The 15,456-nt window shown below is 42.3% G+C and overlaps 1 protein-coding gene across 1 annotated transcript in view; it reads right to left on the bottom strand.

Annotated features, from left to right (window-relative positions):
• The window catches only part of EIF3F (eukaryotic translation initiation factor 3 subunit F), a 129,297-nt gene that overhangs the window by 63,299 nt on the left and 50,542 nt on the right, over positions 1 to 15,456 (bottom strand). The window contains exons 3-6 of the mRNA XM_078668993.1: positions 14,058 to 14,137; positions 8,703 to 8,840; positions 6,889 to 6,980; positions 3,973 to 4,109 (exon numbers count right to left, since the gene is read on the bottom strand). Coding sequence (XP_078525119.1) covers positions 3,973 to 4,109; positions 6,889 to 6,980; positions 8,703 to 8,840; positions 14,058 to 14,137 — 447 coding nt within the window. The remainder of the gene's footprint in view (positions 1 to 3,972; positions 4,110 to 6,888; positions 6,981 to 8,702; positions 8,841 to 14,057; positions 14,138 to 15,456) is intronic.

Genomic DNA, 15,456 nt, shown 5'->3' with positions numbered 1-15,456 from the left:
TATCAACCCATGGTACCTCACCTCCCCTGAGACCCGCAACCTCTTGACTAAGTCTTTGGACAATTATTTTTTAGACAACGAGGGGTCCGTCTCCTCTGCGGTATCCCTGTGGGAGGCCTTTAAGACAGTGATTCGCGGGCAGGCCCTTTCCCTTATTGCTGAAGGGCGAGGAATCGGGAGGTGGTGGACCTTGAGAGGGAGATTGCTGAGATAGAGGCTGACCTAGAATCGGATGTTACATCGGATAAGCTCCACGCCCTGGGTCTGAAACAATTTGCTTATAAGTCTTTGGTCACAGATGCGGCTAAATTGATGTTCCGGGAGCAGCAGGGTCGTTTGTATGATGTGGGGGACAAAGCAGGTAAATTACTGGCATGGTTGGATAAGAAGGAGAGGGCGAATCGTGTGGTGCCTGTGATTCAGACTTCGAATGGTGTGAGAGTGACGGACCCGGTTGGAATAGTTGAATGTTTTGCGGATTATTTTCGTGTGGTTTATACCCCTGTGTCTGAACGGGATGTTGATGACTCTCGTCTTTTGTTGCGGGATATAGCTCTGCCCAGTGTTTCCGATTTAGACCGAGTTTCTTTGGAGTCCCCTTTTACTACGGACGCGATAGCGACTGCCATTCGCTCACTCCGTTCGGGCAAAGCTTTGGGCCCGAATGGGTTGCCAATTGAATTGTACAAGCTACGTCCTGACAGGGTGGCGCCCTATCTTCGTACCATGTTTTTGGAATCCCGGGAGCGGGGTGTTCCTCCATATGATCAGCGTCTGGCTACGATAGTGGTTATTCCCAAGGACGGTAAACCTCGGGACCTTTGTTCGTCTTACAGGCCCATTTCCCTGTTGAATGTTGAACCCAAGGTCCTGGCTAAGCTCCTGGCTACCCGTCTCTTGACGGTCATTAGTGGATTGGTTCATCCGGATCAATCCGTATTTATCCCGCATCGCACACGGCTCTTAACCTACGTCGTCTCCACGGAGCTGTTGCGAGGGCGGGGCTTCTGACGGAGCCGGCCATTTTGGCTTCGCTGGATGCCTCGATGGCCTTTGACACGGTAGAGTGGCCCTATCTTTGGGCGGCTCTTGAGAAATTTGGTTTTGGACCTGAGTTTATTGGTTGGGTGAAGTTGTTATACGCGGAACCCTTGGCACAGGTAGTGGTAAACGGTCGGGTTTCTGTCCCCTTCTGTCTTGGTAGGGGGACCCGTCAGGGATGCCCCTTGTCTCCGTTGCTTTTCGCGCTTGCCCTGGAACCGTTGGCTGCATGGCTTCGATGGGAACCTTCACTTAAAGGGATCCGTTGGTCACCGGATTTTGAAGACCGCGTCTCGCTTTACGCAGATGATATTCTTCTGTATCTTACTTCCCCGCGTAAATCTTTAAATGTCTTATTTGATGTTCTTACTTCGTTTGGTGCTAACTCGGGTCTAGTTATTAATTGGGCTAAGTCCTGTGTGTATGTTCTTTCGGGTGTCTTGCCCCCATTACCGGACAGATTTCCTATCCAGGTTGTCCAGTCTGGCTTCAAGTATTTGGGGATCTTTATTACGCTGGACTCCTCACTCCGGTTCAAGCGTAATCTCCTCCCCCCGCTTCTTAGATTGCGACTGGATGTGGCCCGTTGGCGTAAGCTACCCTTGTCTCCTCTGGGCAGGGCTGCCCTCTTTAAAATGATGTCTTTGCCGCGATTCCTATACGCGCTTCAAAATTCTTATGACGACGTTCCCGCCACCTATTTTCGGGAGATCGAGAGTCTTCAAAGGCAACTAATCTGGGATGGGCGTCCACGTATTGCCCTTGCGAAACTTACCATCCCTTGGTATGACGGGGGCATGGCGCTCCCCGACATCAAGAGATATTATTGGGCTGCCCAGCTATCTGCCATCAACCACGCGATGTACTCCCCGGGTCGGGATCCGGCCTTTGAGATGGATAAATTCCAGCTGCCGGGAGGAGACTTTAATAGAGCGCTTTATTCCAGATCGGCCGCCATCTTACGGGCCCGTCCAGGATCGCAGTCAATGTGTGGCGCGCCGCGAATGTGAGTTTGGGATGGGAGAATCGACTGACAATGGCGACTCCGCTTTATGCTTCTGAACGTTTGGGGTGTCTCTGGTCTACTAAGGGCTTCGACCGCTGGGATATGATTGGGATATGTAAAGTGGGTGATGTCTGTGTGAAGGGTAGAGTGAAGTCTTTCCAGGCCCTTAAGGCAGAATATGACTTGAGTGATAAGAGAGTTTTTCCGGTATCTGCAGGTCCGGCACGCCCTGACCTCGGTTCTAACTCCTGATGTGGCCCTGCCCGAGTCCTCCCCCCTTGAGGATCGCATACTGGATGGACACCTGCCCGATAGCACTATCTCCCTTATTTACAAAAAACTGATCAATAATCGCGCTGACTTATTGGTCCGACTTAGGGAGGTGTGGGTCGGTGACGGATTGGACTTGGATGACGAGGATTGGCAATCGGCACTCTCTTCTCCTAAAGAGGTCGCCATCCCCGCCCGTCTTCGTTTGGTTCAACTTAAGATCCTCCACCGGGTGTATGTAACTGGTCCGCGTCTGGTTGTAATGGGTTTTTCCCCAGATGGCTTATGCAAGCGTGGTTGTGGGATGAGTGCTACATTTCTGCATATTCTTTGGGAGTGCCCGGTGGTAGCAGCCTACTGGATTGATGTGCTTGCGGTGATGACTGTTGTGACTGGTGTTACCCTGCGGCCTGAGGCCCGACGATGCCTGTTGAACGTGTGGGAACCCACCGACTATTCTGTAGCCCAGACCAGATGGGCGACCTTGGGGTACATGATCGCGAAGCGGGACATTGCGCAACTCTGGGGCGCATCCAGACCTCCCGACGTCTCGATGTGGGAGGATAACATGGACTGGTCCATGTTCCGAGAGAAGACCGTTTATGTGGCATGGGGCAGACCCAGGGCGTGGACGAAGATTTGGGGTCAGTGGAATGCATATCGTGGAGAAATTTGTACCCCTCCCTTGGTTGACACTTCCGATGTTACCCTATCTCCCTAGGCTGACGTTCCCGAAATTTTTATGCTGTTTTAGGGTTTTCCTGTCCTCCCCGCTGTCCCCCCCCCCCCCCCCCGGCCTTGCCGAGTCCCATTGATTTGTTTTTGTCTTCCTGATTAGTGGCTTTCCCCTACTCCTTCTGGGCTGACTTGATTACTGTGCATTCGCCTTGTTTAGAGTTTGTTGTTTTTCATGTTTAATATAGAAAATTGCTATGTCCTGTCCTATGCTTTGAGCAATAATTGATATATGATTTGTGCCTGGCCACGGCAGTGATCGTTTGCTTCATATGTGGTGCGTTGCTATTAGCGGCCAGCCCGTGCGGTTGTAGGCCCATCTCTGTACTTCTTATTTGATTGCTCAATAAAAGTATTTAACCAAAAAAAAAATATATAAATAAATAAAGGAGAAAGCTATTGCCAGAGTCAAACCCAAAGAAAGTGTTAAGACGCCTAGTAGCAGAACTGGTGATGAAGGTAAAATGGTTACCAGAGGTAGGCTCCAATTGCAAAGGGCTGGAGGGTCAATGGCCACACTGACCTGCATGGTGCCTTGGAGACATTCAAAATACACACCGGAAGATGACCAAGATGAGGTCATGCAGATAGTTCACAAGACGAGGTACAAAAAGAGCCCCCTAACTCCAAACACTACCACTGCAAGTACAGGAAAATCCAAGGACAGAAATTTGGATCCATGTTAAAGTGCAGGAAAAATAAGAAACTGCATTGGTGCTCTAAGTGGTATCTTTTATGGCTCGAGGGGAGGAGCTAGAGTTAAGACAAAAGCAAGTAACCACCCGCTGGCGTGCAAGAACTATTTCTAGTTTGTGAATCCAGTATGGCACCTAGTACTATTAATAAAATGAGCAGAATTATCCATCAGAAAAATGCCATAAAATAGCATTAACATGATAACACAGCAAGTGGATCCTTACCAGCACATCCTCGGCATACTGCAGGACGGTAGTCAGATTATCCTGCACCTGGCTTGAAGCAGACCTCACTTGCTGCAAGTCAGTCGTAAGTCCTACCGCACGATTAGAGCTGGTGCAGGTTTTCATTATGAGATCAACTGAGTTGAGGGAAAAAAACATTCTTTAACTCACATTTCTTTGAGACAATTCAATAGAAATCCCCAAGATGAATTTTCATTTAACAATGTGACTGAAGGTGACCAAAATAAAAACAGAGTTGTCATCTGGCATCCCCTGCAGCACAAACCCTTTGGCTGCCTGTTTACAATACCACATTTAGATCAGGGAAGTGATTTGTCAGCAATTAAAGAAATATTTGTGTCCATATGGTACTGCTCTTCGAACTTGTATTTATGGTTCAATAATACAAAGCCTTTCCTATTAGGGTGAGCGGTCTAAGGAAATGTTGTAAGCTTGGAACGCACTAATGACAGTAGCTCGTGTGAAAATGTGTACACGCGTTTGCAAAGTTTAACAATATGAGGCTACATACAATGCTCCTAGAATGTTCTCAAATTAGATGCAAATATCTCTAGAAGCTTGATAGAGAGACTGATTATCCTTTGCTTTCAAAATAAAATGTCCGGACACAAAACAAACGCAACTAGGGAAAAAAAACGTTTTGCTAAACTACTTTGAAATTGTAGGTAACTTTTCTTTAAAGCATTATTTAGTAAATTTTGTCGATGCATGCTAGTATTTCCTAAAAAAAATTTCATAATGGAAAAATCAGTGCAACCAGTTTCAACAAGATAATGGGAAACATGGAAAAAGAAGCATTGGCAAAGCCAATAGGTTTGATATTGGTAGACAGCCTTTTGTTTTTGTCAATGTGTATTTTTTGTAAAACTTTGTGGGAGCTGCTAGGCCCTCACCATTATGACACACATAGGCAAAAAGCAACAATATCGTTTGGCCTCTAAAAGCACACATTGCCACAGTAGTCCCTGATATGATAAGCGTCTTGTGAAAGAGCAGAAACCAGTCGATAGAGAGAGTTGGATTTTTAATAAAATTAGAAGTCTTGTTAAATTCCAGACCTAAATAGGGGCCCTGTTCTTAAAGAAAGTCACAGAATTACACCAATAGTATTTGTTCTTACATTAGTGCAGACTTACGGCTTTCATGAATTCACAAGACTTTACAGAAGTAGGGAGGGAACTGTACTCCTAAAAAATATTTGTGAACTGCCTTTTAGCACAAGCAGATATGCAGGTGTAGATTTGCACATGCAACAATCTGCATGAGCAGTGAGCGGTTAAGAGTTAACTTTTCCTCCAACCGCTCTTTTTCCCAACCCTTTCAAAAGTTTTACTTCTGACATTGTCAGGAGTAAGTTTCCAACCTTTCTCAGTATTGAAAACGATTAGAGAAGAGCTGGCAAAAAAACCCTAAAACATGCAATTAACCGCATGCGCGCTAGCGGTTTTCCCGCTGTGCGCTGCGTTTTTTTAAAACCCGCGTTACATGACGAGCTCAGCTCGTCATCAGCGTACGACAGGCGTACCTCATGACGAGCTGAGCTCGTCATCAGCGTCGAAGGGGTTAAGTAGGTTTGCGCACACTCAAAACGGCATTCCAACCCTGGAACTTTTGCTTAACGCTACCTTCTGCCTCGTATGTAGATCTGCAGAAAGGTGGCAAAATAAGGAAATTGGTAGAATTCAAAGCCTACAATGGTAGGAGCCCTGGCCTAATCAGAAAGGCTAATATCAGAGTTTTTATGTAATGAGATTGGGGCTACATTGTCACTGCATTACGTGGCACCAAAAGGAGAAGTGGATTTCTTTTTACAGGACAAGGTTTATGAAGCAACCTGTCCCATGGACAAGTAGATGGTTTATTAAATTTTACACCCCTGCTAACACAGCACTGCTAATTTGTACAAATGAAGATCTACTCCATTTTCTAAATTAAAACGATTTCCTAAATGCACCATGTTGCATTAGAAAAATGGGACTATAATAAATCAACTACACATCACTTCCATGACCACCACTCCGGAAAGCTTACACACACAAACATCCCACCTCATCGAAATACCAGGATCACACCAAGTAACACTATTTCAAGCTTCATCCTAGAAAAGGAGCCATAACTAATATCTCGAGAGGGATTACCTTTCTTACGAAGTAAGTGCTGCCCTTGATTACTCAATGAGAAGCACAGCTAAATGCACTGTAATAATGATGAAAATAATAATGCTAATGACCTGTTTTATACCATTTTTAATAAACAGCTTCACATCACACTTCTTCTGACACAAGACATGTTCATGAGCAGGACTAATCTACACTTAGTTACAAGAATTACATTAGGTCACACACTTATCTATATTATCAAAGAAAAGCAAGCAGCCCAACGTCTTGGAGAAGATCTCGAGCAAACCCCTAGGAATCAACAAGAGCCCCTGTGGCTGGAGAGTTTAGAGTGGAGGCCCTCTCTCAAGAGATCTCCAAGCATAGCAATGATCCCTAGGGGCATCCTCAGGCATGGTGAGGAAAGACCTTAGAAGAGACTCTGGAAAAGGGATAGCCTCGAGTCCCAGGCTAAAAAGGGACAATGAATAGGTCCCAAAACACATTTGGTGTGACTGGAAGGCCACATGGTGGCACCCTACTGGGAACCCCGGACCGAGAAGCGTCATGAATGTCCTACGGCTGGACTGGGTGAAAGGTACTGAAAAATATGTCTTACCTGTGGAACAAAATGGGATTAAAAGCAAATTACTGTGGTCACATAAAAATGCAGAGCAATATTCGTTTTATAAAACCGGATTTTATTTTAATTTAAACCAGTTTCAAAGCTTAAGGTACTTTAGCTATACCCAGTCAATACAAAATAGGAAGGGAGCCCGGCAGAAGGCTTTCTGCTTACCTCCTATACGTTCTGTGTCATAGTAAACATATTTCACTGTAAGAGGTGTGAACATTACTCCCATCGTTTTTCCTGGCACACCCATTAAACTACTGGAAAGAGAAAAAACGACATATAAGCATACAATGACATGACAACACAATTTTGGCAAGACCAAACTCAGGTGCTAATTGAAGATAAAATCAGCACCATCAATACATAGAAGGATATCATCTGGATAGTTAAAAGTATAACAAAAAGAAAGAAAAAAACACATTTCCCCACCCCAAAGTTCACAAACGAAAAAACTGTCATTTTGTGCATTTACATTCTTCAACCATTCACAGTCAGAATGGAAATCCATCACAAGATTAAATTATTTTGTGGTATTAACATGCATGCATTTAAAGCATTAGTGCCTGTCTAGTAACCGATGCACACTGAAAGAATTGAGACACAATGATCCGTAAACTGCACAATCACAGGCCAAACTGAAGAAAGCTAAGACCCCTTTCAACTCGCATCAGATGACCAATATGATAATGATGAACCAGAACATCCAAATCGGTTACAAAGATGCAGATCGCCTTCCATGTACTTTCCCTAATCTTAGCACTTGCTTTAACCCCCACACATCATCCAGGTCCTTGTAGATTCCTTAAAGCAAAGAGCACTGATTTCTATTCCATTATCATTATTCTCTCTCGATCTGTACCTCAAGATCTCGCACCAAAGCAACACTTGACCAAGAAACATGGAACGATGACCCCAGGACTGCTGCCAGTGGTGGCACTATCATTCACGCTTCCAGCTTTGCAGGCAAAAACCTGCCACAAACCCACGATATTACTCATAAAAAGGGTGATGACAATGTTCAGGGAAGAGGGGCAGTATGATTAATAAGGTCATGAAGACGACCCAAATGAAAAGGATAATCAGATAACCTAATCAAATTGGGGGGGAAAACAACAACCATCCCACCTATGCTGGTCATGTCTCCAGAGGATAAGAGGTCAATTCCTTGCAATGCTGAAATGTGCCTCCAATACATTTATCTCGCCCAGGTCACGTGATAAACACCGTTTCTCAATTAATTCTAAGATGCCAACCTAAATGGTCACTAAAGTCCATTCTTACTTTGCACCACTTATGGTAAGAGGGACAATTAATGATACATTGACAAAGTGACAACCTTGTGATGAAGTTGTTTGCCCAAATCATACTGCAAGAATACAAAAGACAAGGTAGGTGTACAAAAACCCTACAGCTCTAATGTGTGAAAAAGGTTTACTTTAAATAAAGATGACAAGTGACATTATTGGTGTATTGAAATTGCTAACCCCAAAAACAATTACCGTAGCTAAATCTATTACCAAGTGAAGACTGGAAAGGATGTATTTGAAAGTGTGACAGTACCAGGTTGAGTGCAACAATGTATATATGTTCTGGACACAATGAGGAATATATGATTTATATTGAGAGTATTTTCAGTTGACAATTTATATTTCTCTGATGAAGCTATTTTCTAAGTCCGCAAAAAAACAAGTGTCCGCATTGGTTCTTATATCGTCACCTTTAAATCAAATTATGTTCTAGACTTCTCATCCTTAAAAGGACTGGAAGAAAATCATCAATAAATTTGGCAGCACCTTCTACATAAACAGTAGTGACACTGGAAACCTTTAGGTAACAAACCACTGAGATCTCTTTAGAAACTGATGTTGTGATGCAGCTAACTAGTCTTTCAATATTAGAGTTACTAGTGACGGTAGCATCCACTCCTTGTTTCTACCATCAAATTCATTACCCCACCAAGCAACATCCTGAATATTTACCTGATGTAAGCATCAATGCCCATGTGTCCACCCTGCAGGCTTGTGTCCACGGTCATGTGGATAGGGTTATGTGCCTCTCGACTGTAATACTCATGAATTAGTACTGAATGCTCTGTGATATCGTGTCCAGTGGCATACCTACAAAAAACAAACACAGGTAAACCTTCATATTTGAATTTAAACTTTACAAATAATTCCCTTAAACAGTTGTATCAGTTATTAGCTTAATGGCAAACCTGAACCACATTGGATAGAACAGTAGTCCTAGAATGAAGGATTAGGCTTAGGCAAAGTGAAGACTAATTAGATCAATGTATAAATCTGAAGGCGACCACTGATTGCGCTATTGAGAATCTGTTGACTCCCATAGTTATTGTACAGAATTCAAAGGTATGGTTTAAGAGTTTATATCCTTTGTCCCAATGGATTTGGACCGTCAGCAGATCGCTTTCCCACAGTTCAATTCAGAATAAATTTATCATAGGAAGCCAAATATCCGAGTAACCAATTGGAAAATACAACAATCCCAAATTAAGAATTAATAGTGGATACAAACTACCTGACCTGCAATATTAACAGGAGTGATTTGTTAGGAGTGGATGATGGGCGAGATCTCGCTAAATGTAAGAGGGGGGCAGAGACAAGTGGAGGGGAGAATAGAATGAGAAGACGAAAGGAAGGAATAGAATTGACAGCATATGAGTGGTTATTTTGTTTTGATGCACTTTACATATTATTATCATAAAGTAGGAAATGGAATAACAGAAGTATAGAACAATCTTGGTGTGTGCACAACTAATAACGAGCAATCTGCAATGCAATCGGTCTCGCATTTGAGAAAGTTAGAGCTATAGCGTTGTAAATGACAATTTTTGTAAACATTTTCTTGCAGTGGCAGACTAGAATTTTTTCTTTGCCTACTCAGGCAGAACTTTTTTTTTTTTTTTTTTTTATTCAGAACGAGAAAAATAAACCTACTGTTTTACATTTTCCAAATGCCACCACAATGTCGAGATTGAGGTGTGTGTAATCTTCATACATGCGTTAAATGCGTTTTCCAGGGTGCTACTGTAGGAAACAAGGTAGGAGGGAAGAACTATTCCAGCAGGAGTTGCTAAATTTTGAAGCACAAATTTTAGTTGGGTTTGTCTAAAACTGCTAAGAGGCCAAGAAAACATAAAACTGTCTGTGTAACCTTCACCTCAGGAGGCAAATGGTTATTTTACACACAGCTTTGAAAATTGGACAGTAGTTAAAGGGAATTTTAACTGGAGGGGTCATAAGACCCACAACTAAAGGTCACAAATCAGCTGAACATCACTGGGGCAGAGGAAATGGGACTAAAACAGTTCAGAGTCTTTAAAACCAGTACGCGAGAGTCTAACTTAGACAGGCCCTAAAAGAAAGAAGCATCATCTCCGTGGCTTTCTAAGGGGAGGGCATATGTCATGCGTGGTAAAATCTGGTAAAATTGCAATCCAGTATTTGTATTGTGGAGTGCACTCAATTTCAAATAGTGACTGATGGTAATAGGGTAACGACTTGCACAGCATTTTTTTGCACAGTTCATCTTTTGATGCCGACGTCCAATGGCCATTATTACTGATTTACTGGGCTGCTTTTAATTCGCTGAATGGCGATACTCCCTTAATGTGAGCTTTTGTCCCGAAATTGTGGCAAAACGACCGGAGCTTGAAGAACCAAAGAGCCCTTAAATCAATCAGATAGGTCTTAAACAGAAAATGATCATGTCTAAAACAAAACATTAGGATACGAGTGAGATTCAGTAGTCCGTACATAATAAAAATAGTAAAAAGAAAAAAAATAGACTGTAGGCAAAACTCAAGTAAACAGCCAAATGGTTTCTTTTCAGCAGTTGATTTGGAACAGGAGTCTTCCTTAAAAGTGAGCCTAAAGGTCTAAAAGTGGACAGGTGGGTAGATTCAAGCAGCTGAGGATTAAACCTTTGGTTAAACGTACAGCCCAGAACTTATTTGGAAAACAATTAAACTCCCAGAAGAACAGAAAAATACAAGCATTATTAAGAAATGTGCACCTGAATACTGAAGAGCAAATGTTATCCTGCAGCCGAGTCACGTTGGAAATATGGACGAAGTAAGAGATTCGGATGCAGAGACTCCTGCGCTACAGAGTGAATAATCAATATACGCACAAAAAACAGAAGCATTGTAGCGGAACTGCCGAAAGAGGGTTGTGAGCGACTAAATGATTTAGCGTCAACCGAGCAGGAATGTTCCTTTCATTTTACTTAATTAAACAAACTATAGCATTATGGGACCATAGTCTTGGTTTATCGGGATTCAATAAAACTGAACAAAATAGTTAGCAGAAAGGTTGCACCAAAGAAATTGTAGGAAGGAGTGTTACAAGAGGAGGTATCCACAGGAAAGGAAAAATCCAAAGGAGATTCATGGGAGTTTTTCACAGAAAAACAAAGACGTTTACAAGTATGAAAGAACTTCCTCACAGAAAGCCAAAGATGTCACCATGAAACATAAGAACATGGAGCACTACGCCTCTCAGCCCCAGCAGTGTTCTCCGCATTGGACAGCCCTTGCCCAGGCGTGCTGTGCTTGTACTACTTTACTTATTATGGACTTTCTTGTACCCAGTTCAGCTAGCCTAAAAAGATTCAACCTCAAAATTCTTTTGGGTCACATAGGTGCATTTCCAGTCATACTATGTCTGACCCCAAGGACTTACACAATCGTTTATTCACTTGGATCTTTGAATTATTACAAGCTGTTATTCTTACATCAACACTTCAGCCTACATTTTGTAAATTATTTTGACCCTGAAGAAATTCAAAATCATCATAGATTTTGGCAATACAATCCTATCAACACGACACAGTGGTTTTCTAAGCTGTTTATACAACAGGTTTCGTCTGATGACGCTAGGATTAGGTTTCGGGGTGATCAGGTTGAATCCTACACTGCTCAGCATATGGTCTTGTGTTTTCCAGTGAGCACAAGAAATATTCTTTATAGTTTCAACCTGAAAAAAAAATGTTATCTGTGTATGGGGCGCGTAGTGGTTTTTAGTTTGCTGCTTTTATGCCATTCTTTACTTAATGGTGTTTCCACTCCCGATCCACACACTTTGCGATGATTGCGGTAGCAGTGGATGTATGGAACTTTTTATGCGCTTCGCACTACTTGTGGTGAGTTATTTTCATGTTCTCCTCACTTTTGGGGCTCTCCCGATTTAGCGGCAGTTGAACTGTCAAATGTGTTCGTTAAAACTTGCCACGTGCATTTTACCTCATCACTACAAGGAGTTAACAAGTAGCGATCAGGAAGGGGCGGGAGAGGTGAGGGGGATGGTGAATGACAGGTCAGGGAGATGCAGAAAGACGCACACATTTTGCTTCTTATCAATTTAGCAGTGCCAGCAAAGACGTGATCATGGGTGCAATGAACATCAAAGAATATATCTGCAGGTTTGTTTTTTCAAATACATTCTTTTGACGGAATGTAACCACGTTGTTTCTTGCTCCCCCTACAATGTTTCTGCTGGCACTGCTATTTTTTAGCAAACGCCATGTTCAAGATGACGCAGTCGTTACTGCTGCTTGCATGTCCGGCTTGTGGCGACTAATTACACTCCTGGCGAAGAGATCAAAACATAACAAGAGAGTAACAGAGTTGGCTAGAAGAACAAATATACATATAGGCCCAGTGCGGGCTTGGGCATCAGGTCTGTCAAATTCTGTGGCGCAAGACCACAAAGGTCGGTGAAGATCCTTAAATGAAAGTGCTGCAGAAGAGGGCTGTGGGCAGCAGCCACCATTGTTGACTGTACGCCCATATTATTGTAAAAACCGGTGCTGTGCTGAAACCTAAAGCGCGGCGCCCGGGAGCGGGCAGCAGGGACCATTGTTGAGTGGGCACCATGTTGTTAATTTAAGTACAAAAACAATGTTTAGGTGCACAACAGAGAAAGGCACGAGTGTGCCATATTAAAGTAAAAGCATGATGTGTAAGCAGAAAAAAATACAGGAGGCATACTGTGCGTGGAAGAGAACAAATCATTAAAAAAAAAAAGAGTTGTCAGACTGTAAATAAAACATACCGTGTTACAACACAAGTAAAAGGTCCAGTCTTTATGGGCTGTAACAAATGCAGACAAGGCGGTACCAAGGAGGCACTAACAAGCCTCATAAAGAATAGGAAGCCAGCATTTATGAAGGACAATGACACAAGACAATTACAAATATGGGTGGGGTTTCAAGTCCATACTCCACTGCTGCATGCCTCGCAGCAGCGCATGCACTACCCAGGCTTAACCTAAAAACTAATAAACAGGACAAACTTGACAAATGAACAGGTAACATAACTACTGAACTGTGGAATTATCATAACAGTTATGCTAGGACACAACACAGTCCTTGTATTGTCCTTGTATTAGTCCCCGCTCATACTTGGACTATGACGAATTTGGGGGTGAAAATATTACACGTTGTGGGATACATTCAGTGTTTGATCAATAATGTTTTATTTAGAAAAATGAAAAGCAAAATTAGGACTTTTTAGTTTTACTTTTCTTGAAGCCCAAACCCCTTTTGATAGTAAAAGGGAAACATGAACATAATTAATACCATAAAGGGACTTGCAAAGCTGCTCTAGGCTTCCAACATACCGAAAACCATAAACTGTGCTCTTACTTCTCACCCTTCTTCATCCATCACACTGCTAAGTGTGCGTTCCATTTCACAATAACCGCACCTCAGTGGTCATCACGCACCACATGGAAACACTTCCCACAACAAAACAAAGACAACATCCTTCTAACCACACACCCTACAAGGTGTAGCATGCTAACCATATAAGCAAGAGCTTCAGTGCCTCACATGGGGTAGTAAGTGCCATATAAATGTCACAATACAATACAGATATAGTGATAGCATTCTGCAGTTTTACAAGAGGGAGGGTAAAGTGTATTTAAACGCGGATGTTTGATAAAAAAAGGAACACGGAAAAAATACGAAGGGAACCCCAACTGTGGCGTAAAGTCGCTATTATAAGGTGGGAAGGTGGAATATGATTCAATCTGTAAAGGTTTGGTCAAACTTGCAGTAAACCCTGCCATCTGGTATATGCTGCAGGGAAATTTATTTTTGCAAAGCAGCTTGATAAAACAAGAACTACTGTGGTTCTGAATCTACATGCAACCTTCTATCAAACTAAACCCCCCTTTAACTGCCTCAAGCCAGCTCACTTATGTCTCCTGAAACCAGCTTGTCACAGCCGCCCCTTCTTGTTTTCAGTCGGGTACATGAGAATAGGTAGATAGCAGTACAACAATTAGACAGAGTTTCGATAATTTACTTACCATCCAACAATTTGTTCATTGGATGTAACCTTTCGATGCAGCTCATACATGTTCTTGGCAAACTCCATGTCAACAGCCACCTGTGGAAAGGGAGGCAATGTAAATTTCACTGAGCACAGTCCATGCTATGGGGCCTGCATTCATCTTAATTCGCTCCTTATTTTGTCAGCCTCCACCTCCCACACCCGCGCCACCGTTTCACTTCTCTTCAATATTCATGGTGTAGCTTACTTAGAATTACATAAGTCATTGGAGAGGCGACCTGCTGTACTCCCAAAATAGCAAACTCCCTTCTTCGGAGTCTCTGCCAACAATCGACCTATAAGCTTTTAGAAAACATGGACTGTTTACCACTACTATTCAAAACTAGTAACTTACTCCACATAGAGTTGTACTTCAAGCATGCCACTTATCAAATTGCTCAAGAAAACTCAAATGAAACCAGCACTATAAGAACAAGCATTTGCAATGCAATAGGTCTCGCATTAGGAAAGTTTGAGCTATTGGTATTGTAAATGACAAATTTTTTATTTATGTGTTGGTATTGAAAATAGCGAAATTAATAGCTTTGTAATTTACAATGCCAATAGTTTTAACTTTCGCAAATGTGACACCTATCACATTTGTAATGCAATATGTGTATTATTTACGTGACTTAGATGTGTTGATATTACAAATAAAAATGGCTTTTATTATTGTTTAATAATTAATACTTAAATAAAAGTTATTGTAATTTATAATGGCAATAGCTTAAACTTTTGTAAAGATTATGTTCAGTGTATTTTATTGTGACGAAAATCCAAGAACAGAAGTGAAATATTAACATCTTTTTGTGACATTTGTAATAAAGCTTCAAACATTTAGAGAACATATGCATATTAAGCCAATCATTACTACCTTCTTGAAATGGTCTCACTCCTAATGAAGGGTGAAAAGAAAGTAGGCGTTGTTTGCTCTGACCTCATAGGTAATGTGTACAGTGTGCTGCCAGTTGGAAATATTCTCATGAAGCGAGGCAGTGCACCCACACTAGTTGAAAAAATAACCCAGCAGAAGCGGATTTAAGAATCACAACGTTTCCCATAGACTTCATAGTGCCCGTTCAAGTCAGAGTTGCACACATATTTTGTAAGACTCAGGCCTTGTGATGCACTCCAATATATAGTTCGTATTGAGCTTGGTCGGCATTTGCAGCCATGTCGTGGATACAAAAAAGGACTGGTCTGCCCTTTTACGTCAGGGTTTGCATCAATGTAATTGCGCTTGCATTTATATAGCGCTTAGTACCCCTGCCGAGTCTTCGAAGTGCTTTTCGGCAAGTAGCCAAAAGTATAATGGTGGATTAGAATAGGGAAATAAGAGTTAAACCAAATCATTTAACAAAGTCCACGGAATATTT

The sequence above is a fragment of the Lissotriton helveticus genome, chromosome 12 (assembly GCF_964261635.1).
Source record: "Lissotriton helveticus chromosome 12, aLisHel1.1, whole genome shotgun sequence".
NCBI lineage: Eukaryota > Metazoa > Chordata > Amphibia > Caudata > Salamandridae > Lissotriton > Lissotriton helveticus.
This window is presented reverse-complemented; position numbering and strand designations above follow the sequence as displayed.